The 26,992-nt window shown below is 36.8% G+C and overlaps 1 protein-coding gene across 11 annotated transcripts in view; it reads left to right on the top strand.

The window, feature by feature from the left end:
- HEATR5A (HEAT repeat containing 5A) overlaps window positions 1-26,992 on the top strand; it is a 65,915-nt gene that overhangs the window by 37,160 nt on the left and 1,763 nt on the right. For 4 of the 11 annotated variants that reach the window (XM_065064091.1, XM_065064092.1, XM_021287390.2 and 1 more), the window contains 20 exons: window positions 995-1,100; window positions 2,285-2,475; window positions 2,922-3,081; window positions 4,112-4,301; window positions 4,850-5,019; window positions 8,030-8,056; window positions 9,888-10,026; window positions 11,120-11,302; window positions 12,142-12,381; window positions 13,108-13,289; window positions 15,046-15,114; window positions 15,512-15,691; window positions 17,009-17,243; window positions 17,689-17,937; window positions 19,629-19,756; window positions 20,684-20,831; window positions 21,519-21,791; window positions 24,074-24,298; window positions 25,196-25,350; window positions 26,679-26,892. In XM_065064091.1, the coding sequence (XP_064920163.1) occupies window positions 995-1,100; window positions 2,285-2,475; window positions 2,922-3,081; window positions 4,112-4,301; window positions 4,850-5,019; window positions 8,030-8,056; window positions 9,888-10,026; window positions 11,120-11,302; window positions 12,142-12,381; window positions 13,108-13,289; window positions 15,046-15,114; window positions 15,512-15,691; window positions 17,009-17,243; window positions 17,689-17,937; window positions 19,629-19,756; window positions 20,684-20,831; window positions 21,519-21,791; window positions 24,074-24,298; window positions 25,196-25,350; window positions 26,679-26,892 (3,464 nt within the window). The remainder of the gene's footprint in view (window positions 1-994; window positions 1,101-2,284; window positions 2,476-2,921; window positions 3,082-4,111; window positions 4,302-4,849; window positions 5,020-8,029; window positions 8,057-9,887; window positions 10,027-11,119; window positions 11,303-12,141; window positions 12,382-13,107; window positions 13,290-15,045; window positions 15,115-15,511; window positions 15,692-17,008; window positions 17,244-17,688; window positions 17,938-19,628; window positions 19,757-20,683; window positions 20,832-21,518; window positions 21,792-24,073; window positions 24,299-25,195; window positions 25,351-26,678; window positions 26,893-26,992) is intronic. The other 7 variants (XM_065064097.1, XM_065064098.1, XM_065064094.1 and 4 more) reach the window with 7 other exon arrangements.

Below are 26,992 nucleotides of genomic sequence, written 5' to 3' on the forward strand. Positions count from 1 at the left end.
GTTATAATGGTTCTGTCGAGATACAAGAATGCTTGAAAGGGACCACAGACTTGGGTTTGTGTATGCGTGTGTATCTTCCTACTGCACACAGAACATTTAGTTTTGTTTCACATTTATATGCACACCGATTGCTGAACCACGACATCCCTCAAGATTTCTGCGCTCTGTTGCTTATTGGGTACTGCTGGTAATTTTTTTGAACGCAGCATTGAGCAAATCAATTATTTTTAAATTAAACAGCTTTATATTTTCAAAGCCAGCTGTACTTAGCACTCGGATCATGATCATTATAGGTGGTGATAGTTTTGTAATTTCCTGCAAGGGATGAATGCTTAGCGTGTGAGTCCGATCTTCACTGTTCAGAATGCTTGGGATTTAGTGTCATCCCCAGGCAGCTGTTTGTGTATGAACATACCTGCCAATAAAATTGCCACATGCTTTATGACACGTTCTTCTGACTTGTATTTCCTTCCTCATTCTGTCTTCCATGACTGCCTTTTTTTTTTTTCCCCCCTTTCTATTTTTCGGAGCTTTTTGTCCCTACTGTCATCAGAATGCTGGTTGGTTTTCTTCAGCTTTTTCTCAAGACTTGAAGTACTTGTGGCAGAAAACTGCATTTTCCTTTTCTTTTTCTTTTCCCTCCTGCTTTCTCAAGTGGGAGTCAAAATGCATCGTTCCTTACACGGTTCCTTTTAATAACATCTGTCTAATGTTCCTTAGATATAAGTGATTATCTGTGAATACATATGTTATAAGAAAACAAAGGCAAAAGGTTCGTGTTCGTAAAGTAATTACTTATTCTAATATGGAATACAACTTTTTTTTTGTAGTAGACAGGGATGTCAGTTGAAGGAAAATACTCAACAGTTAGGGTAATAGAATTGTTCCACCTCTGTTTCTATAATATATAGGCTTTGTTATGTGTTTAAAAAAAAAAATTAAAAGCTTGATTTGTTTCCTTAATTCTGTGGTTTCTTTACTGTTTTTATTTTAGGCTCCAGGTGTTAGAACAGTTGTTGAATTCCATAAAGCAAACAAAAGGTTCACGACAACAAATAGTACAGCTAAATGTTGTGTCAGCCTTTTCTTCTTCCTTAAAGGTAAATCTCGTCTCTCTCTCCTTTGATTCTCTCCTTTGTTTCTCTGTCATTAAAACATGGCATCTGTTGGTTCAAATGTGTCTACACAGAAGTTCTTCTTTTGATTAACAGTCAAGGTGAAGATCAGTCCTATTTTCTGTGATAATACTTTTTTTTTTTTTATGATGTCACTCTTTCCTTAAGTGCTGAAGAGTCACAGTCTAATTTTTCCCCTTTTTTTATAAAGGGTTAGTACACTCTAGTACATTGTCATCCACACTAGTGTCATTCAAATAAGAGAAAGATGGAAAAATTCTGTTTGTATCATTTCTGTCTTTATTACTGTCTCTTTTATATTTCTTATTGTATAAATAAAAAAGTAATGACTGGGTAAGATAATCTCATAACTATCTGCCATTTGTTGCTTTTCCATGATACTTTATTTGTATTTTCCTTTGATTGTGGGCAGGTTTTATTTTTCCCTTCTTAGGCTTTCTTCAAACTAAGGCAAAATGTTTTCAGAATAGGCAAGATCTTTCATTGTTCAGTATTTGTATTTGAGGCATATTTAATATGCAATCCAGATACCAGCTGTAGCTCTTCACAGAATCACAGAATGTTAGGGATTGGAAGGGACCTCAAAAGATCATCTAGTCCAATCCCCCTGTCAGAGCAGGAACACTTAGATGAGGTTACACAGGAAGGTGTCCAGGCGGGTTTTGAATGTCTCCAGAGAAGGAGACTCCACAACCTCCCTGGGCAGCCTGTTCCAGTGTCTGTCACCCTCACTGAGAAGGCGTTTCTTCTCAAATTTAAGTGCAACCTCTTGTGTTCCAGTTTGAACCCATTACCCCTTGTCCTATCATTGGTTGTTTGGCCTTGGAATTTTCTTTCTGTCATTATTCTGTTTTTGCTGGTTTTCTTCTTGATATCGCTTCCTGAATTTTATGCTAGTGCATGGTTTTATTGTGTTCTACTGCAGTCTATCCCGTATTTGTTAAGATCAGAATGTTGATATTATAACGTGCCATGATTTACACTTACCTGAGTTAGACTTCTAACTTACAAAATAATAAATAAAAATGGAGAAATTCCTCAGCCAAAAGGGGAAGAAAATCGGATTCCATCTGTAGGTCTTGTAATTTTTGCATGACTGACAGGAAAACACATTCTGATTACTACACTGTCTTGCTGTCTATTTTTAGCACTTGGCTAACTGCAGGGGAAATTTAGGTCCAGAAGAAGTTAGAAAGTCTGCCCTGACACTGGTAATGGGTGCCTTGGAAAGCAATAATCCCCTCCTGAGATGTGCTGCTGCAGAGTGTTTGGCCAGATTGGCGCAGGTGGTTTCTGACAGTGCCTTCACTGCTGGATTAGCACAAGTCAGTTTTGACAAGTAAGATCAAAAAAGGTGTGGTAAGTTACTGGTTGAGTTTATAAACACACTTGAGAAAATCTACCTGGCCCCTATTATGGTAACAATTTTTAAAAGCTGATTTCCTTTATGAATTTGATGTTACTTAAGAAATTATCAGGAAAAAGCACTGCCTGGCTTCTGCATGTGTTTCTTAGTTTTTGTGTTCTTTAAGAAGTAAGCATGTAGGCTTTCAGATAAATTAAATGGGCTGCTGTTCTAGCAGCATCATTTACATATATCTAAAATATTTTTGGTATTTCCTTCAGATAAGAGATGATAAATTAACTTAGAATTTTGGCAAAATATCAATGTCTAATAAAATATTGTTGTGTTTATGTAGTATAAATGCCATTTGTAGATGTGCTTATTAAATGGTATTAGTCTTGGTCATTGCACTAACAGCTTTCTTTCCTTGTAATTAATAGGCTAAAATCTGCTAGGGATGTGGTGTCAAGAACAGGTCATTCTTTGGCTCTGGGATGTCTGTATAGGTACCTAGGAGGAATAGGTTCTACTCAGCACTTGAATGCATGTGTTGGAATCCTTTATACTTTGTCTCAGGACAACACTTCTCCTGATGTACAGGTACTTGTCACTTATCTAAAAATGTTATGTTACACATGAACTGATTTATATTCTGGAGTATTAAGTTTTTTCTTGTAAGAATAACACTTCAAGGCCTCTTAGATGTGCCTCATAGGTGATGGGTGGAGCACAAAGGCAATAAAAATCACAGCCCCTACTGAAATCCACCTTCAAGCAAGAACTATGATGACATGTGGGAGGTTCTTATTTAACTCTCAATGGGGTTGTTAAGGCTGAGATACACTGGTTTCAAAAGCAATATCTGATGTTTTAGGAATTGACTAATTTCACATTCACCTCGACTAGATAGTAGATAGGTTTTTTGTTTGTGTCAGTGTCTGCTACAAAGTTTACCTCACAGTATTTCTTGTTGAAGGATTATGTATTAAATAACAGGGATTTGTAGCCTGAATGCTGTAGAACTTGGTCAGTAAGGCCTTGGATAAGACAAGATGTTTTGAAGACTAGTTCAAATTATTTCTCTGTTATCTATCAGAATAGCTTTAAGAGACATTGAGTGTATTCCATGTAATTGTCTAAATCTCGCTTAAGTAGTTTTTTAAGCTTTATCTACAATATCTTTACACAGAGAACTGTAGGTTGATATGAAACAGATGTGGCTATTGGTGCAAATAACGGAGACTAAAACAATATGTTGTTTCAGCAACTCTGTTGTAGTATTTTTTCATAATTCTTTTGTTCTTTGCAAAGAGTATGATGTATTTGAGGAATAATCACTATTAAATTTATTTACTATTAGGTTGATTTTTTTTTAATTAAAAATTACCAATTTAAAACAATTCTTTCATTGCAGAACATAGAATTCCTCATAAAATATTCAAAATGGCTTATCAAGCATCAGGTTCTTAAAGTTTCTTTCTGTAACCTCTCCATTTGTCCCTTTGAAGCCTAAAAGTGCAATTTTCATTACACTTAATTACTGAATTTCACTTGAACTATCAAATTCTAAAGATATCTTATGTTTGCTCTGTCATGTAGACATTACCTGACTGCTTCTTTTCTTTTGCAGGCATGGGCACTACACTCTCTGTCACTGATAGTGGATTTAGCTGGTCCCTTGTATCATGTGCATGTGGAACCTACTTTATCTCTTGTTCTCATGTTGTTGTTGACTGTGCCTCCTGCTTACGCAGAAGTTCACCAAAGCCTTGGTCGCTGTTTAAATGCACTTATTACCACGCTGGGCCCTGAGTTGCAAGGTAGGCCATAAACAACAGTGTCAGCTTTGTTTAGCTTAGCAACAAAATTGCTAAACATTGTATTAATGTGTAATTCAAATTTTATCAACAAGGAACTGTGTGCTGAGTATTTTTCATCGTTGTAAGACAGTATTTCACAGGCTGTGAGCTTATGCTATGAAGATGACATGACTCCTAGTTTTTAAAAAGTAGTGTCTCTTTTTGACATCTTTTCCTTCGTTTGAACTGGTTCTCCAAGCCTTACGTTCAGCTGAAAAGTCTTACATTCAGCATGAAAACATACTGTATTCATGTTTCGAGAGTTGAGAGCCGGTCTATGTCTTAGTTATGACACAGACATTTAAAATTTGCATCTAAATCAACTTTTGGATTTTCACAGAGCAATGTGATGGTCACTCATTGATGTCGGAGTATAACACAGTTACAGAAAGCATCCTTCGAGAGAATAACAGTTAGGGGTGGCTTGGGAAAAAGACAGGTTATCAAGTTTTAAAAAAGTTGATATTTTAAAACGAAAAACCTAAACCCTTTTTCTCTTGTGAATGTAGGCAGCAGTGCGACAGTTTCAGCCTTAAGAACCTCCTGTCTCCTGGGCTGCGCAGTGATGCAGGATCATCCCGACTGCCTGGTTCAGGCTCAAGCCATCTCTTGCCTTCAGCAGCTTCACATGTTTGCTCCTCGACATGTCAACTTGTCCAGCCTTGTCAGCTGCCTGTGTGTGAGTACACTTTTACTAGTGTGTATCTTTGTATTTTAAAATGTTTTGTTCAGAAACACTTAAAAAATGCGGATGCTTCTTTAACCAGATAAACTGATCCTTATGTAGGGGTGAGGTGTTTCATATCCTCCTACAGGCAAGTATTCTTTATTTTTTCAGTTTTTTCTTCAGTTTCTGTTTCCTCTTTACAAGATGAGCACATTCTGTAGAAATCTTGGCCTTCTGAACTGCTTGCAAGCACATTCTGCTACTCTTATATTAAGGCCAGTTGTCTGGCAGGATATAGCATCCACTTCAGTTTTAGGCTGGACTTTTACCAGCTATTTGGTGTTGGCCAGTGTTTTTCCTATGCTGCTTTTTATGGCTTAGGTGAAGGACTGATTTAAAAAAAAAAGTGTGTACTAATTGCTGAGAATTGTTCTGTTTGGATTTTTTTTCATAATGTAATTTGTAATTTCTGCAGCACCGGTGCTTCAGTGTACTGACTTCTTGGCAGTCACTATAAAAATTTCTGACACTTACCTAAGTAACAGCCAAGCTAGGTCCTTGGAAAAAATAGCCAAAACTCCTCTTCAGCCCCATTTGACAAAGTGGCAGGGGTGGTTGTTTGTTTGCTGGGATTTTGTCTGTTTGTTTTTTCCCCAAAAGTCTCTGTCTTTGAGTAGCTGGTGTTCCAAAGCACTTAGTTCTATGAAGAAAGCAGAAACAAGAAATAATTTTCTGGTAGTTATTAGCCTTCATGCATTTTCAAGGGCTAACTAGGGGGTTTTGTTGGTTGGTTGTTTTTTTCTTACGTAAGGCTGCCTAGTCCCTCTGTAAATGAGAGAGAAATAGAAAAAAACCTAGACAATAAAGTATGGTGGGTTTCTTTTAATCTCTCGTCTTAACACAGTTCTTATTCACATCTTCCCCTGGGTAGCTCTAGTATACCAGTAGTAACCATATATTGATTTTGTATAAAGTTTGGATTCCTTCTATTTATCTTTATTCAGTTTGACTGGAAACATGATTGTGGAAGCCAGGAAAAATTGAAAAATAAAGTTTTAGCTTCACATTGTGTTAGTCAGGGATCTAATAGTAGCAGAAGAACTGGAACTCACCTGACGTGTTCTTTCTTTTAACATGTACCAGTTATGATTTTATTTTCTCTTAGTAAAACACAGTTTTTCTTACATTGATAAAATCAGAACAACTTGTATAGGACACTCTCTTGCTCAGAGGATGTGTTAGGATTTGGGATCATATGTAAGTCCATGTGCAGTCTGCTTCCATGCACAGTATGACCTCTCTAACTAATAGCAAGTACCTACTAATAAAAAGGTTATCATGATAAAGTTGTCTTGTCTATACAATATTATTGATTTTTATTGTTTTTACAAATTGTCTCAAAGTACTTCACACAGTATTAAATTACTCAATTGAGAAGAAGCATGGTCCATGACTTGAGTGTGTGTGTTCGCGCATTTGTACAGATGTGTGTGTTCACCTCAACCCCAGAAATTATTGTGAGATTCACGCAGAGAGTTCCACCAAAGCCAGTGGCCTTACACAATGAACTTTTCTTATTCTCTTGAACTTGTTACAAAACTATGGCCAATGTTGCTGATACTGACAATTCAGTGGATGACAGTATTTCTCTCAAGAGCGTCATAAACAAAGAAGGTTTAAGTGTGTGCTTTGCAGGTCTTGTGAGAAGATCATTGCACAGGCAGAATTCTGCATTTGTGAATTCTCCACCCATCCATCCATGTAGTTTCCATCCACTAAATCACCATCTTGCTAGGGAAGCAGAATAAACTATTGCGCTGGACCTGAAATCTGCTCTTGACTCTGTTGTTGGCTTGCAAGGTGACCCTCAGCAAGTCGTAATCCATGAGTTTAACTTCCTGCAAGTGGAGAAAAAGATGTGACTGTCCTCCTTTGCAATGTGTTTTGAAGTCTTAAAGGGAAGTAGAGTATAAAAGCTGAGTGCTAGATACTGTGGATATTCACCACTGCATTCTTTAGTTAAGGCAGAAAAACAGGCGAGGCAAAGAATCTGTGGTCAGATAAACAATCTTCTTCCCCTTCTGTCCATAGAAACATGAATTCTCACTCATAAAATATTGAAAACAAATGTGCAAATAGTTTTTTTTAGTGACATTTGAACAAACTTCCCTCTCTACCCTTTTCTCCCGGGGTTTCCAGAAAATTTCTGTGTCTTCAAACTCGCCTTTTTAAAATTCTGCAACAGACATTTTCTTCTTCTTGCCTTTTTAAAATAAATGTGGCATTGGGCATGCCAACACAACCTCTGTGAGCAGCTGCAAGCTGCCTGCTCCACCTGCCTGCCCGCCCCCTGGAGCATGAGTATTTAGGCTGTTCCATTTGTAACTATGCTGGCAGTAACCAAACACAACTCGGGCAGTGGATACGCAGCTTCATTGGCTCTTTTTTTTTTTTAATTGTGTACATGTGCCTGTCATTATCTAGCTTCCCTTCTTCAGCTTCTGAAAGTATTCCTTGTTTGTCAATTGGAACTCTTTTCATGGGGCTGTGCATCTAACAGTATTGCTTATCCTGTCAGTTAAATTCTTGGCTCCAGTGGAATAGAAATCGTACGCTTTTAATCACATCTAACATTAGCTCTGAAGCCAATTTATGTGAGCACATACTTCTAAAGAGTTTATCTCTGTAAACTTGTGATATAGCAAACATCAGTTTTCAGCTGCAAAACATTAAAGATATTTTGAAATACAATAAGTATACAATGTCAGTAACTATGGCGTACTGTTGTCTTGGTACTGTTAAGTACTAACTTTAGGGGCAGCTGGCTTGCAATTTATTGTGTTCAACATTCAATATAAGATAAATGAACTAAGCAAATTAGGATTTTGGTATGTTTGAGATAAGATTCTGAATTTTAATATATGCTGAATTTACATGTAATGGTCTCCATGCGTGGTTGGTATCACTGTGATATCTATATTTTGGTTTTGTCATGACTGGTTTGTCATTTGTTTTTGTGCAGGAAATCTTGTTGGATAATTCTGTGTTGGTAGGTCCTTGTGCCTTGTTAATCCTAAACTCTAGCAGTTTGCAGTGGTGTTTTTAATTTCATCTTTTATCTTTTCCTTTTAACCATTTTAATGTAATTTCTTTTAGCATGTCAAGTGACCCTTCCTAACTTTCTGCAGATGGTAGACATGCAGTTCATTTGTGTGCTTAGTGAGGCATAATTTTGTTTTTTAACGTGTTAAGCACAGAAAGGGAACTGTTTGTTCATTTAAGTTTGTATGTGATGCTTGCACTTTGTGTCTGTAATTTAGTCCTGTCCCCTGCTTAGAATGTGAAAGAATGAGAGAGATGACAAATGTGCATCTTGCATTATTCAGTAGTCTTAATTGGATCCTCTGTTTTTTCCCTATTAAAAACGAGCACGCAATTTATGCATGTCCAACTTGCAGTAGAATGCCTACCTTGCTTGCATAAATGTTGCATTAAATGCCTCACTTGTTGTTTCTAAAGTTTAAAGTATTTTGCCGACGTACATATTGAGTTAGGTTTCTTTTCATTTAGAAGAATTATGCAGAGAGTGTATCTTTGTGTGTATTAAATGTGTCATTCTGATTATTGTAGATTCATGTGCATGCATAGAAATTCAGAAGACGAAGCTTAGTTTTGTGAATTTAACAAAGCTGAAATTCTGTATCGCTTACTCTTTTTGTCCTGCACTTGTTCTTTTCAACTCTATGTGAACTAATGTGTACTAGTCATTTTGACTAATACGTATTGACCTGTTGCTGACAAATGAGGAGCGTGACCTTACTGCAAGATTTCCTTGCCGCAGACACTCAGCTCTGTCTGTTTGAGGATGGTGACAGCTGAGGGTACAGAATTGCTTATTTGTAGAAAGTAACTTTTTTATGATAGCCTAAGCTTAATTTAAAATAAGCTGCATACGTTTTGGTGTAGCTATCTTGCCTGGTCATGGCACTGGTTCACTTTATCTTTGGGATCTTCTTCAGAATGTTCTTAAAACTGAAAGCAAGCGTATAATAATCAGAGAGCTCCACTGTAACAAAAAGAGGTGATATCTTGGTTTTGGTTTGGTTTGGTTTTTTTAAGTGTTTTTCCTTGTTCCTGTAATAATGAATCTGTTACGCTGTATTTTTCAATATAAAAACCAAACACTGGCCTGGTGGTGTTAAAATATGGTGATTCTGTAAACATTTTTTGCTAGAAACCGCTCAGGAGAGCTGACTTGTCTCAGCATGATGCATTCACCAGTAACCCTCACCTTTCTTTTCACCTTCTCTAAAATGTAATTTAATGTGATCTGAGTATATAATATTTTTTTTTGTGATGAAATTGCAGTAGTGTCTCTTTGCCCTTTCTTGAAGGCTTCCCTTCATGCATGGAGATTTACTAAAGCCTCATTGACTGTCTCACCCTTGGTTACATTGGCATTTCTCTAGTTACATCTGAGGATAATTTGCCTAATTTTCTCTTGAACTGAGTTTTCAATCCCATTATATGTACCCTGTAGTCAAAGAATAGAGTTAGTTAGCCAATGAGACCACAATTCAGCTGTCATTGAAGTTAATGGGGGTCTTTTTATCGATACCTGTGGGAGCTGGGGGAGATGGATTTGGCCCTAGATCAGCCTTATAAGTTACCCTTGGAGAGAAAATGTAAGAAGTACTGATATGTTTAAAAAAAAAAAATAAAATAAAAAAGCCTAGCCAAGATAGCATCAATTACCTGCTTACTGACTTCCTGACTTCACAGATTTGTCATAACTGCAATTGTTCAGAAAATACCTGCCTTACTGAGGTATTGCTATTATATAAAGGTTTGTTAGCCATCTTTCTTTTTGCATGTTTCAGGTGAATCTCTGTAGCTCATACTTGTTATTGAGACGTGCAGTGGTAGCTTGCTTACGTCAGCTTGTGCAAAGAGAAGCTGCTGAGGTATCAGAATATGCTGTTGCATTGGTTAAAGAGAGCAGAGAAGATTTTACTCCAGGTAATGTATTAAAGTTTTGAGATCCAAGAGCTTGACATATTTATAGTGAATTTTAAACACACTCTGCTATAGGTGTGAAAACTTTGCTACATTCTGGAAATCTTTAACTCAAAAAAGTTTTCTGCTTCAGTGCTCTGTATGGTACCAAATTATGGAAGCATCCAAACCCTTTCTTAGTGATACAATGAAGATACTATTGCTTTTCATATACTGTAGATAGTAAGGGTTACTAAATGAGAAAATACAAGTGGAGATCCAGAGAAACCTAAGTCTTTCTATATCTAGCCACTAACTGCTTCATAGTCCTGCATTTTACATGTGTATTCATAATTTTATTTTCCCACATAAATCTTTTCTTAAATTAAAAATCTGTCATTGAGGGAGGTGTATCAAGCCTGTTGAAGAAAGTTTCTATTGAGCTCTTTGGAGAACTAGTTAATGATCAGCTAGGATCCCTGAATTTTTAACTTCCTAAGGGTTTGGGGTTTTTGCTAAAAGGCCTGAGAATGATCAGTAGTTCATCCTCATGTGTCTTCCTGTGAGGGGATTGTGGTAATAAATTATTTCACTTTGGATTTCAGTTCAAGCTCATTTGGAAATTTTCAGAAAAGATAGACTATAGCCATTTTGTAAAAATGCTGCTTTTTAAAATTGGTAATATGGGGCAAAATAAAATTGGTCTTATTCATTTAACAATTTTTTTCTGTGTGTCTGGTTTTGAGCTGCTTTGGAGAATAATTTTAACTTTCCTTTCTAGTCTGAAAGTTGGTTTAGAATTATCTTATATGAGTCAGTGTGAAGAATCAGGTGGCCCAAGATAATTTTTTTCAGGAGCTCAGATGCCATGGTGATGGTAATGCTGTGAAATTCAAAGTAGGGTTCTTTATTTTTTTTTTTCCTGTTGTTAGTATGTTTCTGTAGAAGTTCAAAGTTTGTTTTATACTCAGATGACCTAGATATGGTATTAAAGTAATTAATGCTAGTATTTCTGAAGTATCTCAGGGCTAGATACTTGTGCAGAGGATACTCTGTGTGCAACCTTCAGTGGGGTTTCTGTGGTGAACAGCATTCAGCTCACAGGCTTTGTTCTTAGCAGATGTTAACATCAGAGAAATAGGCCTGGAGGGGGCATTGCTGGGCCTGCTGGACAAAGAATTGGATCAAAGATTGTGCCAAGATATCAAAGAGACTCTGACTCACATGCTTACTTCAATGGCAGTTGAAAAGCTCTCTTTCTGGCTGAAGCTTTGTAAGGATGTTCTTGCTGCCTCAGCTGGTAAGTCCTAATACACTTTAGTTGAGAACACAATGACAATAAGGGATGCAGCATTGCAGTGTGTCCTGCAGGCAAGTATTCTTGTTTCTTCAATGTCTGACATCTATGAAGTGTATCATCGTACCTCATGTTGAAACACTGGACCCGTAACTTAGTCCTTTCAGAAGGAACCTGACTTTCTCCCTTCCAATTGCCTTTTCCCTTTGAACGCGCTTTTGTAAACATTTTAGTATGTGTTGCCTGTTCATGTTCTTGTTGATTTATGGTTCTAATGTTAACTTATTTCCCTATCAGAAAAGGAAATTCAGAATACATTTGAACTTGTCGGTCTTGTGCAATTACCTACAAGGAAAATAATCAGACCCTCTCTTCAATTAATAATAGGAATGATGCAGACCAACTATATCATAAGAAACTCCTGAGCAGATAAAATTACTTACTATACTGATTATTGGGGCGGGGGGGGGTAGGATTATTTTCTTTTACTTGCAGTACAAGAAGAAAACTTATTTGATTTAGATTTTTTTTATTTGGAAAGGTGCTAGCTTCTAATGTGTCACACTTATTTTAAACTTTTTTTTTTTCTTTGACTTCTTTCACTGCAGTTCTTCATTTACTTTCGTGGTATTGATCTTGTCTTCCAGCAAGTAATATCAACCAAATGCAGACAGCTTTGTTGCATTTGTTTTTAATTCTATCATTTACTGTAGGACACCAAGGTTGAAGAGACTCATAGTGAGTTGGAGGCCGGAGATGGACTTTGAAGAGATTACTTTATGAGTCCAGTTACAGTAAGAAAGAATATGATATTTCTTTTCTCCTCTGTGTCCTAAATACAGATTTCAATACAGTAGCTTCAATAGATACCACTCAGGAAGAGGAAACTGCCAAAGGAGATGATGCATCTGTATTAACATCTGACAGTGATGAGAGGTTCCATCCTTTCAGTAATCCACGATGGTCTACCAGAGTTTTTGCTGCAGAGTGTGTTTGTAAAATTATAAGCCAGTGTGAAAATGCAGGCAGTGCACATTTTGACGTAACTTTGGCTCAGGAAGGAAAACAACGTGATTCAAGAGGTATGTGTTAAGCCCTGAAAGAATTTCACAGAATGCAAAGTATGCTTAAAATAAGCGTTAGCTGTTTGCATCTTAATCAGAAATTTGTTGTTTGTAATTGTTGAAACCTTTAATTACTCCGATTAGAAGCCTATATTTGTTAAGTTGTAGAGCAATTTTCATGTTCCAAAATATTGGCATATCACTGCAGCATTTACCCTCGCTTTCCTGGTTATAGTACCATGGCATATGTGTAGGAAGCCATTGTTTCTGCATAAGCATTGGCAGTCAGAAGTGATAGCTGGCACCAGCCTACGACATCACAGTTTGGTATCTGGGAGTATGACTAAAAAAATGCCACTTTTTTTTTTCTTTCCATAATTTGCATGATTATTAGTAGAAACACAGTGCAAATTTTCAGTACCTCTCTATGTTTATGTGGAGGTGTTTTGTGGGAAACTCTTTTTTAGAAGATCTGCCTCATACATAAAGATACTTATTCTTTATGCTAAGTACTTCTTTTTTTTTTTTACATTGAAATGGAAAGGAGTCTAGGTTAGCTAATGTAAGATGTTCAGGTAAGATTGTTGTATGTGTAAGCTGCCTTAAGTGAATATTTGATATGTTTTAAGGTAAAATGTAAAATAGATGTTTTGAAAATGTTGGGAGCTGTCTTATAAAATATATTCTGTCTAAATCTAATTTTAAGAAAACTATTTTCTTTTTCAATGTCTGCTTTCTCTTCAGATGACTTTTTGGTATTGCATTTAGCTGACTTGATCCGGATGGCTTTTATGGCTGCCACAGATCACAGTGATCAACTTCGTCTTTCTGGGCTTCAAACATTGTTAATTATTGTTCGGAAGTTTGCATCTGTTCCAGAACCAGAGTTTCCAGGTCATGTAATTCTAGAGCAATATCAAGCCAATGTAAGTACCATTGCTAATAACTTATAAAAGTTTAGAGTTACAGTTTATCACTAAAACAAATTTGCTTTTTTTGCAGTGCATTTCAGTTAGTTACTGAAACTATTATTATTAATTTCTTTGAACTTAAGTTACTTAGAAAGCGTCTTTTCAGTTGGCATATAATGTTTTAGCCCCAAAGAAGTTTTTCAAGTTTCAGCATTTTTCCCTCTTTCCTTTTTGAATACAGCAAAAAGAAAATAGAATAAAGTGTGGGTTTGTTTAGAAATAATTGGTTTCAAAGTCTGGGAGTATTCCAAGAAATATTAAGAACAACTATCATTTAAAACTCTGCTTAGAAGAAAGTAGCCTTTGCACACAGGAGTTCACATTAGAAGTAGTTGGTCAATAAATAAGCTAGAGGGGGTAGGTAAAAGCATGGTCGGTTTCAGTGAAGTCTTGGTTGGAACTTAAATAAAAGTTGTCCTGAGCATTTTGTATTCCAGGCTGCACTTGTGTTAAATATGACAGGCAGCTGTATTAAGAGTCATCTGGCTCCCATTCTTCAATTTCTAGCAGGCATTGAATAAGTCAGATCACTTTGTCTCACAGAAATTGAGAGATCTTGACACTGAAGACATCCTAAGCTGCTTTGATCTTGCTTTTGCCATTAGAATTCTATTCTACTGCCAATTCTTTGTGGGAAAGGAGAAGTGTCTTGATCTAGTCTGGAGCTTCCAAGGGGAAGAATACACCATCTGTCCTTGCTGTCCGGAACCAGCAAGCAGGTCACAAGTAGAGCTAATAATTCTTCTAACCTTCACTACCCTTAAGGTGTTTCTGCTAATACTATGCGTAGAACTTCTCATCAACTATTTCATAGTAGTTGAAGAGATGTGAAGCAGTTAAATATCTAGTCTTTTTCTTGTCGTTCTTTTTCCATAACAATAACCAGAAATAGATGGATACAGATTTTTTCAAACTTACATAGTGGTTTCCTGAAATCTTGTTTGGAAGTTTCTTAAATGAAGTCTGAGCTTTAGAGGGTCTTAAGAAATTGTCATTAACTGTTGTTAAAATTGTCATTAAAAACAACTCCTTTTCACTGATTTTTCAAAAACTTGTGTTGGTAGTACTCATACTACACTTTGTACTTTCATCCTGAAGAGCACCAGACTTCAGTCTGAGTTTTCAGATATTGGCTAAAGCAGCAAAGGAAATTTTCTTTAGCCCTTTAGTGAAATAGCTTTCAACAGTGAGAGTAGGTAAAATCTTTGCAACCTTGTAAGTATGTTTGTGTGTTATTAGGCAAAAAGGGTTTGTGCTCTTCCATTTTTTGACTTTGCAAAGTTGACCAACTTCAGCTGTTTATTTCCTTAAATCTGTATTCTTTCGGAGTAAGGAAATGTCACTCATTACATGTTTTGCAAGTCTTTCACCCTTTGGAACATTGTTTTGCTTTTTGAGGGCTACTCTTCAAGTCAAGAGTTCAGGAAGGAAGAGGTTTCTGTTTCAGTTTTAGACTATGCAAAAAATAGGATCGACTTTGAAGACCACTCTCAAAGAGAAACATGTCTTCAGTGTACACAAAACAAAACAATAAAAGTATGACTGCAGCTGTCTCCCTGCTCTTTAACCTCACTGAAAGTCTGTGGAAAAGTGAAAAGGAAACTGTTTTATAGAGGAAAACTAAAGAAAACACCAACAAAGCCTGTTTATGAAAAGTGATTATTTAGTTAATTGTTCACTATGTATTAAATGTTGTTTAACTTCTTTTTAGGTTGGAGCAGCACTTAGGCCTGCCTTTGCTCCTGAAACTCCTCCTGATGTCACAGCAAAAGCATGTCAGGCAAGTGTTGAAAGTCAAAAGTCTTAGATAATAGACCCTCTGGAATATTCTTTTTGCTCGATACACCACACAAGAAAAAGGAAATAAATCATCTAGCCTCAAATCCTCAATACACAGAAAATGTCACCCATGTTACCTCCATTTTATGCACTTCAAAATCTTTTGAGAAACTTAGTCACAGTTGATCCTTTGGCTGTTGTTTATGACATCGCTCTGATGGTTTTGACTTTCGTTACTTTTGTATACCAAACCATAATGCCATTTAACATTGATTATTAACTTAGAGTAACTGTATCTCAGTAGAAATTAAATCTGGTTTTCATAATTTTAGAGATTAAAAAAAACAGTATCCAGTGGTTGCCTCTCATTTCTCATTATTTCTGTTTTACAACACTAGGTATGCAGTGCCTGGATAGCAAGTGGTGTAGTGAGTGATATTAATGACCTTCGAAGGGTTCACCAGTTGCTCGTATCCTCTTTGGTCAAAGTGCAGGCTGGGAAAGAAGCACAAAGTCAACAATACAATGAGAGCACCTCAACTATGGAGATACTGGCTGTGCTAAAGGCTTGGGCAGAGGTTAGTGTAACAGCTTTGTCATTAAAGTCTTGATATCTGGTAGGTGAGTTAGAACCTTTTACTTATTATGGTTTCAGGAATTTCTTACATGTTTCATTAAGTAGAAGTTGCTTGTCATTTGCTTTGCTTTGATGTGTCTAAACAGTTCATGAACTTTGTAATCTTGAGAAAAGCACTGCTAGTTAAACTGTATTATACTACACATTAAGAAATACGTCTGGTAATTCAGCAATATTAATTTCTTAACATGTTCTAATGTTTCATTATTAATTTTAAATTGGCATGATGTAAATGGCTCTGATGATGGTCCACTGAATGTACCATTTTAAATAGGTGCCATTTTTCTCATTGTATATTGGCATTTCATTTCTTACAGGTAGATCTTCTAAGTTAACAATGTCAGTTCAGTACTGCGTTGGCTAACTGCCTTAAAGTCAGCTCACATGAGTGCTTGTGTTAATACATGTAAATGCAAGGTTAGATATTTAAAAATAAAATATGTGAATAATGTACATAATCTTTAGAAGATGTGTCTTAAAAAGCACTGATAAAGAGCTTGGATGCTGATGATTGATAACCAGCTAAATATGAGCACGTTATATAGTTAATTTGATATTTCTGTGTGTAACCCGGAAGCTATTTTGAAGGAGAAAGCAGGCAATAGAGAGCTTTTATGTGAACATTTGTAGAAAAACATACTGATGTCTGGTGTCCATACTTGAGAAAGGTTATTGGCAAAATAAGAAAGCCATTGGAGAAAAGCTAGCAAGTGGGAATAAAAATATTGAAAACATGCTTACACTGAGAGATACAAGTAGATCAGCCTGTTTATTCAGGAAAAGATATGGTGCTGCAATCAATTGAAAATTATTATATGGAGAAAAGGGTTTTAATGGCATGTAACAATAACATCACTGGTCAGAAGCTGGGACAAAAATCAGACTAGATGTGAGGCTGAACTGTAAGAAGTGATCATCTGTGGATTGTTCCAGTCTGTAATTAAGATCACTAGAAGTCTTCAAAAAACCCTCTGAATAACTTTCTACTGGATCTCAGATATGAGAAGCTCTGACAAAGTAAACCGGGGATAAGCTCTTGTGACCTGTAATTTACAAATATTTCACTAAACCCTAGGCAGTTCCTTCTCACTTAGGATCTTACCTACTTCTTGTTTCCAGAGTTTGAAGGAATTCCCTCATCCTGTTGCAGGCAGGAGTGAGAGAGCAGCTTGGTGGGTTGGCCTGGGTCAACCCGCTACAAGTAGCAAACTTGAAAAACTGTTAATATTTGTAAATCTCTCTCCAAATATATAAACAGGTTTACATAGTTGCAGTTGAAAAGCAGAAAAAACAAAGTGATGCACACAATCACTGCTTAAAAATTGCAAACTCTGCAGAAGAAAACTACCGAGATTTAACATCTTCAACCAGTGGACTTCTGGACTTAGTGCAGGCAGATCTTGGGACACTAAGCAAGCTCTGGCTTGCTGCACTTCAGGATTTTGCTCTCTTAACTCTCCCTTCAGAATATGCATCACAACTACCTGCTGAAGGTAAGAAAGCAAGTCAACTGTGTTTTCACAGGTCACTTGTAAGTGCACATCATTAACGTCCTAGCTGGCTTGTGCTAAGTTCACAATAAGATTAAATTGTATGGAGAATATGCATACTTGTTTACCTATCTAAAGTTAAAGACTGCTTTTGAGACCAGAGGGTTCACTGATGTGAAAAGTAGTTTGTTTGGTATTCTTCTTTGTTGGGTAATTTTATGGTTGAAAGAAGAAAAAGGTAATTGTATTGGATTCTATCCAAATAAATCTAAATGAAGTGCCTTCATTGGCCTGCATTTTAATATTGAATATTTACCAAAAAGAAGTCATACATAAAATACAATAAATATAGTTTCAATAAAAAGAAGAATTCCCTTTTATAAGAATGAGAAAATATGGTAGTTGAAAATGAACTGCACCCTTAAAACTGTAACTTCTCTTCTTGTAGGTGGTACATTTTATACAGCAGAGACAATTGAAAATGCCAGACCTCATTACTACAACTCCTGGGCACTGATACTTTATGCCACAGCATTATGGCTCACTAGCACAGGTTTCATCGTTGTTGATCCAGATGAAGGAGTTATTAATCTCTCTAGACCTGTCACCCCAACTACAATGTGTCAAGATTCTTCTACCAGGCCCTTGGTGAAATCTCCTGAGGATGTGAATACTGACAGATTTCATCTTATCTTGGGTTAGTGAGTGCATAATCTGTCTAGATGCTGTAACACAAAATGCCATTTTTGATAGATATAACTGTTAGCAAACAAATATTTAATTTTTCAGATTTAACTGCATCATTGAATGTTGCATCTCTTAGAAAAAGGTACAGTCAGAAGTATTTTAAGTCCCAGTGAGAAAATTGTAGAGTGTTTTCCCATGTGTTGGTAGAAAAAAAAGTGTGTGAGCTGACCAAGTCCTAAACAAGTTCTTCTTGCTCTGTTCAAAAACATGCAAGTTCAAGGGTGGATTTTATCGCACTCATAGCACAACAGTTACAGTGTACTGTTTAGCGTCACCGAAGAACAATTTTACATGACATAATGGTGCGTAGGTTGGAAGACACTTGTGGAGATCATCTTGTCCACTACTCCCTGCTGAAGCAGGGCCACCTAAAGCCAGCTGCCCAGCACTATGTCCAGCTGACTGTTGAATATCTCCAAGGATGGAGGCTCCACAGCCTCTCTGGGCAACCTGTGCCAGTGCTCTGTCACCCCCATGGTAAAAAAGTGTTTCCTTAAGTTCACATCCAACTCTGTTTAGGCCTCCACCACTGCAGAGGCTAATCAGGCAGTTGAATTCAGTCCCAATTCTCGAAGTTTACACTATCAGGCATTTCTGGTTGTATTTTTTTTTTTTATTCAGTCTCTCTTTTGTATACTTCTTTTGTAATCTCTTTTCGGAATGGATTTGTATGACCCAGCTGCATGTGGCTTCTTATGAATCTCAGTCTTCCTACACAGACTCAGCTTCCTTTTGAACTCCATTGCTCCCTCAGTTACAAGTGGGACCTCTGGTACAAAGCTGCTCATTTTCCTTGCTTCCTGTGCTACTGGATTAGTGCTTCAAATTTCATATACTTTACTGTGGAGTCCTGGCTTATTTATTCTGCTTCTGAACATATTCCACTTGTTCATTTTCACTTCCCACAGAGAAACTGAAAGAACTTGAAAACACAGACACTTTGCATTGCACAGCTGTTCTGTAGTGTACAGTGAGCAGTTTTGCAAGTCATCACACATTCTCCAATTACAGCTGTTCAACTGGAATGAGAATATGGGTCACAGAGTATATAACATTTATCTCCAATGTTATAAAATGTCATCTGAAGAGTCCTGAAAGCTCAGGAAAAAAGTTATTGATTTTATCTGCTCTCGGATTTGCAAGCTTATGTTCCATGTAATTTACTTACTGCTGGTGATCCAGTTGTGGTAGCTGTGATCTTTAGCATTTTGTAAAGTGGGAAGATAAAGCCTCAGCCTTTGAGTTTGTGAACTACTACTTTCTCCATTATTTCCTTCTATCACATAATACATTGTGATTAGTCAAATATTCAGGTTTATGCCCATTAAGAATTATCTCCCTATTAATTGGACCTAGTGTTCAGTGTTTTAGTCAGAAATGGCTCTATTTTAAAAATTTATTTATGTTAATAGCCAGCTATGATCATGTCTAACGCTGTCTAGAAGCTAAAGTTCTTTCATTGTTTTGAGGGAAATGGAGTTCTTGCCCCAAGACTTTGGCAACAGGCGATTAATTTACTTAATATAAAATGTAAATGCCTTTTCCATACTTGCTCAACTTACCGTTACATTACTTAGTAACTGACAAAATTACTACTTCAAATTTCAAGTACATACGGGTTTTTTCTTCTGGTGCTTACAGGAGTTAGTGTGGAATTTCTCTGCTCTCCTCGATCAGATGCAGCAATGGAGAACATTATAGCCTGTTTACGTGCCCTGCAGGCACTCTTCGATGTTCCGTGGCCGAGGTCTAAAATAGGTGGTGATCAGGTACTGTCTTAATGACTATAAGCCCCCCAGAATTAAGACATAATTTTAGTTTGAACAGTATCTGTACTCTATATTGTATATCCAGGAATCTTCAACAAATAGGTAGTAGGTGAATTATACCCTTTACCAAAATCCAAAGCTGTAGAAGGAGGAGAGAAAAAGAGCACAACGTGAAACTTGTAAGAAGATAGGTGAGGGGCAGAGAACTTGAGGACATTTCATCAAGAAGCAGCGATTATTTCATCAGGAAGGAGCGATGAGTAGGATGACAACCAGGTAAAGATAGAATGCCAGAAAAAAAGGTTATTTTATTCTCGCTGTCCTGGAGCAGTTGAATTAATTCTGTTGCCATTATTGAGGAAGATAAAAGGAAACTGGACAAAAGCAGTGGTATTAACCAAAACAAAAGGGCAAAACCAAAAAAAATGCCAGTGATCCTAGGAAGTAGTAGCTTCAAAAACCTTTTATTTTTTTTTTTAATTTAAAGTAAGCTCTATACCATCCTGTGTGCCATGCAATTGTCTAACACAGGAAAAGCAATAAATCCTGTGGACACGCCCAAATTCTGCTGTCTATTGTTCTCTCCAAGGAGATGCATATACTGTAGGAGGGATACAATGTAGTATCCCCACCTTCAAGAGTTAAAAAGCCATAAGACATAATATAAAGATTACTTGGGGGTTTCTTTAGTAGTTTTAAGTGCCTTATCTCTAAATTACTGTGATTACTGTTTGGTGGGAGAATTGAACAGGACTGCTGCTACTGGGAGCTAGGAGCTAGATGTTGAACAAAATACCAACTCCTGTGATGGTATCAGTTATATTGTGTTCCTTACTGAGATTAATAAGAGTAATGTTGTTGGCTTTAACAAGTTTCTAAAATTCGTGCATTGATATGTGGATATATTAAACATTTTTCTTACCATAGGAGCTGGGTGTAGAGCTGTTGAATGTCTTGCATCGACTGATATTGACCAGAGAATCACCTGATATTCAGCTTGCTGCCCTTGAAGTGGTTCGGCTGATTCTTTTTGCAGCTCAGGAACACGTGAAGGAAAAGCGGAGAAGTGCAGAAGGTATAGTAATGTGTGAGATGTTTAATACGTATAATCTGGGTTAAAGCAATTATTTCTTGGAAAACTGGATTCCTGAAGGTGGTATTCAGAGATACACCAATCGCAGTTGGTGACTAATCCTGGTTTTCTTTAGTCCAGGTGCTTGACATTAAAAATCCGGCTGATATGATGTTGGCAGTTGGTTTTGGTGGTGACTAGATGGTGTGAAGTGAGGAGAAAAACTAGAGAAACTGCAGTTGGGATAATCTTGTGTGGTGTCAGGGAGTGAGGAGTCTTGGTGAAAAGCTGGAGTCAGCTGCAATACAGCAAGAGAGAGACTCTGCACACATGACTGTGACAGGCCACACTCCACTACTTACTTTGCTTGTAACTTCCTAAGGTTCATTTTCTAAAAGAAAAAAAGGTAGGAGAAGAAACAAAACACTTCTATCAGGTGACATCATATTGGCATGGTGCCTCAGCACATTGTACATCGAAATCTATTGCATGCACCTTTGTCTTTTGACAATCGGTCCATAGTTTGCTTATGCAGAAGGATGGATATTTGCCCATAGAACTTTGGATACATATGCATGCACATATATATGTATCAAGATTATCACTTGGTGATGAAACAGTCTTAAGTAAACTTTTGGGGAACAAGGTACAGCCTGCAGGTTTCTGCCATATTTCTTCTTTTTGTTTTAGTTGATGATGGTGCTGCAGAAAAGGAAACGTTACCAGAATTTGGAGAAGGCAAAGATACAGGAGGACTGGTGCCTGGGAAATCATTAGTCTTCGCAACACTGGAGTTGTGTGTTTGTATTCTTGTCAGACAGCTTCCCCAGCTCAACCCCAAATTAACTTGCAGCCCTGCAGTTCAATCTGGAAAACATCTGTTATTGTCAGAAGATGGAAGTAGACTGGTAGCAGCAGCATTGGTTATTCTCTCTGATGTTCCTGCAATCTGCTCTCCTGAAGGTATGTTGTTTCATCACAGGGAAAGATTAATGGAAGAATATTGGGCTCTTCTGAGCCCCTTTGTTGTTACCTAATTTTCTCAGCTGGATAAATCTGGCAGCAAGTTTTGTTGATTTGCTTGTGACAGTTTCCTGTTCTAATTATGTTTTTGACTGTCAGATTACAAAACAAGTTACAAAACTGAAGCAATTACAGGAGTAGTTTTTCTTTTCCTCCCACACACAGCAATGCAATTAATAGATTCATTTGTTACAGGGGAAGTATGAGATAGCTACATGATTCTATTCTACTTGAGTCTGTTTTGGAATTTATAATGCAGACTAAATTAAGTTTGAAAAGGAAATGTATCATGTTACCTTTCACTGAAAGCCATCATTTGAACATTAGGAAACCACTGTAGGGAGTTACGGTTGATTTCTCAGATTAGTTGACTTTTACCCATGATTAATTTTAGGTTCACTCCAATCTTTAAGATGGTTCCCACCTCCCCCAATATCGTATTCATACAGAGATCTTTCAGTACTGTTACAGTCACACCTACAAACCATTTCTGCCCTACTCCTCTCTTCCCACCTTAGGTATCTGTGTTACACCTTATGCAAATTTTTGCACTTACCAGCCCTGGAAATGTGTTCTTTTTTCTTAATTTGTTCTCTGTTACAAGATTCTTCTTTGGGGGACAACATGCTCCTAATGAAATAGTATGCAGTTCTTGCTGTAGAGTGATGATATGATTTCTCTTTTCCATCTGCACCTCATTATTTGTAAGTTCAAAGCAAAAGGAAACAAACAGAATCACTTAGATAAGAGGGCAACTCTCTTGTATGAAAAATAATCTGTGATTTTTCTTTTTTTCGCTATAGTTCTTTTTGTCTTTAGCTCTTCAAGTTGTTCCACAAACTAAAGAGCTTGCAGGATCAGACTAGATGGGATGTTTACACTAGAGAACTTGAGCATTTAAGTCAGGTGACTAAAATGAGAAGCTTAAGCTTGGTTATGCAGTCAGTTGAATAAGGAAGCATCTCCAAAAGTCAATGCATATAATCAAAGAGAAGAGAATTCCTATGTGGAATTGCGTCACTTTTTCCCCTTTTATAGGTAACTGGAGTTACAGTCTTGTGACTACCATGTCTCTTACTTCAGGCACTTGCCATGATATGTATGCATAATAAAATTTTCAAATAAATGATGCTAATGAACCGCATTTCCTGCTGAATTCAAACAGTCATTTTTCAGAGACTTGGCTGTTTAAAAATAGAAGGTAGATGTCCTCAGGTTCAGAAAATACTTATGCATTAGTCAGAGACCCTCATTATTCATTGAACATCATTATGTTAAAATCTTCAGAAGCATTTTGCTGATTAGGGAAGGACATAAGCATATTAAGCCATGTGCTTAACTCTGTGCTTTGCTAAATCACAACTTAAGGCAGAAGCAGCACATCAGTATGCTGTTTTCTAGATTGTCTCCAATATGTGCAGAAGTCTGTATTACTATTAGGTTCAAAGACAAAAGAACATGCAAAACTGCCATGCCAAGTTATTCCTGTGATTTTATTTATTTTATTTTTTTAAATGGTCCCTTATTCTGATATGTCAGCCGTCAGATTCTCAGGGAGAGATGAAGATCTGTTCAGTAGGCTGTGCAACAGTCTGTTCTCTGCTTAGGTCTCCTCTTTTCCAAAATATTTGTTTGAGGTTTTTATTATAATTCTAGGAATTTTTGTTAGGCATTTTTAATGTGTGATTCTCTTATTGATTGTACTGAATTGTTGTCTTTAGTGATTTCCTGGAGCAATGACATCCTTGGCTGACTACACATCACATGGGAGAAGTGTTTCTCCTCTTACTAGTTTTGAAATTACTCTCTGTTAATTTCCTTCACTGTATTGTCTTCATTGCAAAATATGCATAGATGCTTATAATTTGTTTTCTGCTATTCAGTGCTTTGTATACTTCCATAGCTTCTTTTCTGTTCCTAAGTGGTTCTGATCTTTCTGTTCTTGCTTTTCTCTGAACATGGCGTAGTTCCACACTTCATATAATAAAATCGTCAAAGATACACAATAACTTCACTTAAGCAGCCTGACTCCATGTTTGCTATAGCAAGTTGCAGGATATTTCAGATCACACTGCAAATTACCAGTGCCTCCATTCAGATAGGAGATTAAAAAAGATAAGTTATAAATAAAAAAGAGAATCTGAGAAAACTCTTTCTTTTTCTAATGTAAAACATACCTGATTTTTTAAACTTCTGTGACATTAAGTTGCTTTGTTTTACAGGAAGTGTTTCAGTTCTTCCTACTATCTTGTACCTAATTATTGGAGTACTTAGAGAAACTGCTGTGAAATTGCAAGATGGGCAGTTACCGTTGACGGTTGCTGCATCTCTACAAGCTCTTAAAGGACTCTTGTCTTCTCCAATGGCTCGAGCAGAGAAAAGTCGAACAGCTTGGACTGATCTTCTATGCAGTGCTTTGGTCACAGTGCTTGACTGCTGGGATCAAGGTAAACACAAATTTTGAGTTTGTGTGTTTTTTTTTTAAAAAAAAAGGGTGAAATCTTGTTTGCTTTTATTTAAATTAAATTCATGCATGTCTTTAAAAAAAAGACTAATATCTTAGTCACGGGCGAATTAGTTGGCTACTGAGTCCACCTTGAAACTATGGTGCAGACTTGTCCCTACAGTTCATATGAGAAGTCATCACCTGTGGAGGTATAAATGTGGGATTGCAGGCTGACCCCTGTGTTCTGTAGTGCCACAGTGTAGCTGCACAGTGTGATGGAATAAAGAGGGGTTACAGCATACGGTTGAGTATAAAAGCTGTACTGCATGCAGGTTCTGCACAAAGAATTAGTGTCTGTATTGAAGCAATGGGTATTAAAACAGTAGGTCAAGAAATAATATTTCTGTCTTAAAGTTAGTTTTCTGTGTGCTGCTTCTTCAGCTTTTTGAGTTTGTAGTACTTTTAAAATTCCTTACATTTAATCTCCAAACTGTAACTTGTTGATGGAACTTTTGTTTAGAGTGCTGTTTTTTAAATTATAGCAAAAGAATATGTGTTCTTAATGAAAACTGTAAACAATTCTAAAAATAGGTTGTACCTTAATACATCATACCAGTTCTTCAAAGATATTTATTGTACTTTATACAGTAATGTAATAGGAGTATGCTGTTATTTCTAAATGTGCACATAACCACTTCTTAATTTCCTTTTTGGCCTTGGCTTTTATTACAGTAAAAGTCCATATCAGTGCATCAGAGCACGTCATGTGTTTAAAGAAAGAGACTCCTGAAGAAACAGAGGCATTGATATTTCTATTCCACCTCTTTATATAGTAACACTTGAATTCATAGAGTTACTTTTTAATGCAAACCTAACAGACTGCTTACTTTATTGACAGCAGATGGGCTTCTCCAAGAACTGGATGAAGTTAGCCTGCTTACTGCTATTACAGTATTTGTTATGTCTACCAGTCCAGAAGTTACTACCATAGAGTGCCTTCAAAAGCGTTGTATTGAGAAATTTAAAATCACACTGGACTCCAAAGATCCTCTTGTAAGTATTGGTGAAGTTTTAAGAAAATCAGTATCATATTAAATGGATTTTAGCTTATTTTCTGTGCAGTTGTTTCGCTTGTCCTGTGTGTTGATTCCAGTTAATTCTGTCCTAGCTATATCTGTTGTATTTTAAAGTACAGTTTGAACAAGTTAGCAAGCACGTGTCCAGCAGTACATTTTCTCATTTTTCATTCTGTATACAATTCTGTATTCCTATGTTTTGTTTTTTTTTTTTATTGGATCAGACTCAGAGCTTTATATGTTGATAAGTACATGATGCAGTCATGTAGTTTTGCAGGCACCTGTTTCATTTTATTTCTTCATTTTATCTTCAAAACACAGATACTGTCTTTTGCGCAGGAAATCCCTCACCTCTGTGTCTTTGGGAGCTGGAGCAAGTACCACTACATTGTACTGTCCCATAAGCATCAGCTCTTGGCCACTGCTGGAGGCAGGATATTGAACAAGATTAATGCTTTGTTCTAACCTAGTATTCATATTTGTACATAGTTGCTTTAGACTGTAGTGCTACAGTTCATCTGTTACTATTCTTCACCTAAAAAAACAACGTATCAAGGGAAAAAAGTTGTATTTAGTATCACTGCAAATACAAATGGCTTTTCTAGGAGTTGAGACTTCCTCAACCTGAAAGTCCAGCTCTGAAAAGAACATGCATTAGATTTCATGTTTGACTGACAATTCACCATAAACTGTTTTTCTTGCATCTTCTCTGTATATATTTGTGTAGTAACATAGGAAACTGGGGATGCTGAATATGGTTGCAAGAAAATGGTAGTATTTGCAAATTTTAGCCAAGTGTTTAGGCATCTTAGCCTTTCAGAAATTGTGTAGGAACTTTACGGTTTTGGTCCTATTGACTTCCAATGAACTGCACACTACTGAACCATTTGAGGCTTTGTAATACTGTGCCTACAGTTTGGCAGAGGTAATGCTTGTGTTTTAAGCACCTGTTTTCAGTCATCTGTATTTGTGCAAGAAAGATTATATTTTCAAAACAGTTCTAAGACATAATCTTCACACAAAAATATTATTTTTTCCTTAACTCAAAAATGTAGGAACATGTAGGACTCGGTGGAAAGAAACAGGAAGCATGATCTAATTTCTCTTAATAATTTGATTACAAGTTATAATGCTCCTATAAAGTATTATACATTAGAGACCTGCAACCTGATGAATTTTCAAGCTGTAAGACACATATTTCTTCTTCCCTAAATTTTTTTCTGACAAGCTGTGAGTTCTAAAACACTCGGACGTGTATTTTTAAGTACAACACTTTGTAACTGCAAATTTGATTTTTCCCTTTAGGTACAGCATAAGTGCTACCAGCTGCTGCACTCCATCTTTCAGCATCCAAACAAAACTGTGTCATATCCTTATATTCGTTCTCTAGCACCATCCATTGTGGGAAAACTGCAGGAAACAGAAAAAGCAAAACCTGAAAATGCTGCTGAACTTCAGGTCATTCAGGAGGGAATAAAAGTGGTTACAGCTCTTACAGCGGCTGCTGAGGAAGAGCACCGTAAGTTACATCCATTACTAGTAGCCAAAGCGTTAGACACGCTGAAGCTGCCATAAGTAACAAAACAAGATGAGCACTAGGAATCCAGTCCTGAACACTA

Source organism: Columba livia, chromosome 5 (genome assembly GCF_036013475.1).
Source record: "Columba livia isolate bColLiv1 breed racing homer chromosome 5, bColLiv1.pat.W.v2, whole genome shotgun sequence".
Lineage (NCBI taxonomy): Eukaryota > Metazoa > Chordata > Aves > Columbiformes > Columbidae > Columba > Columba livia.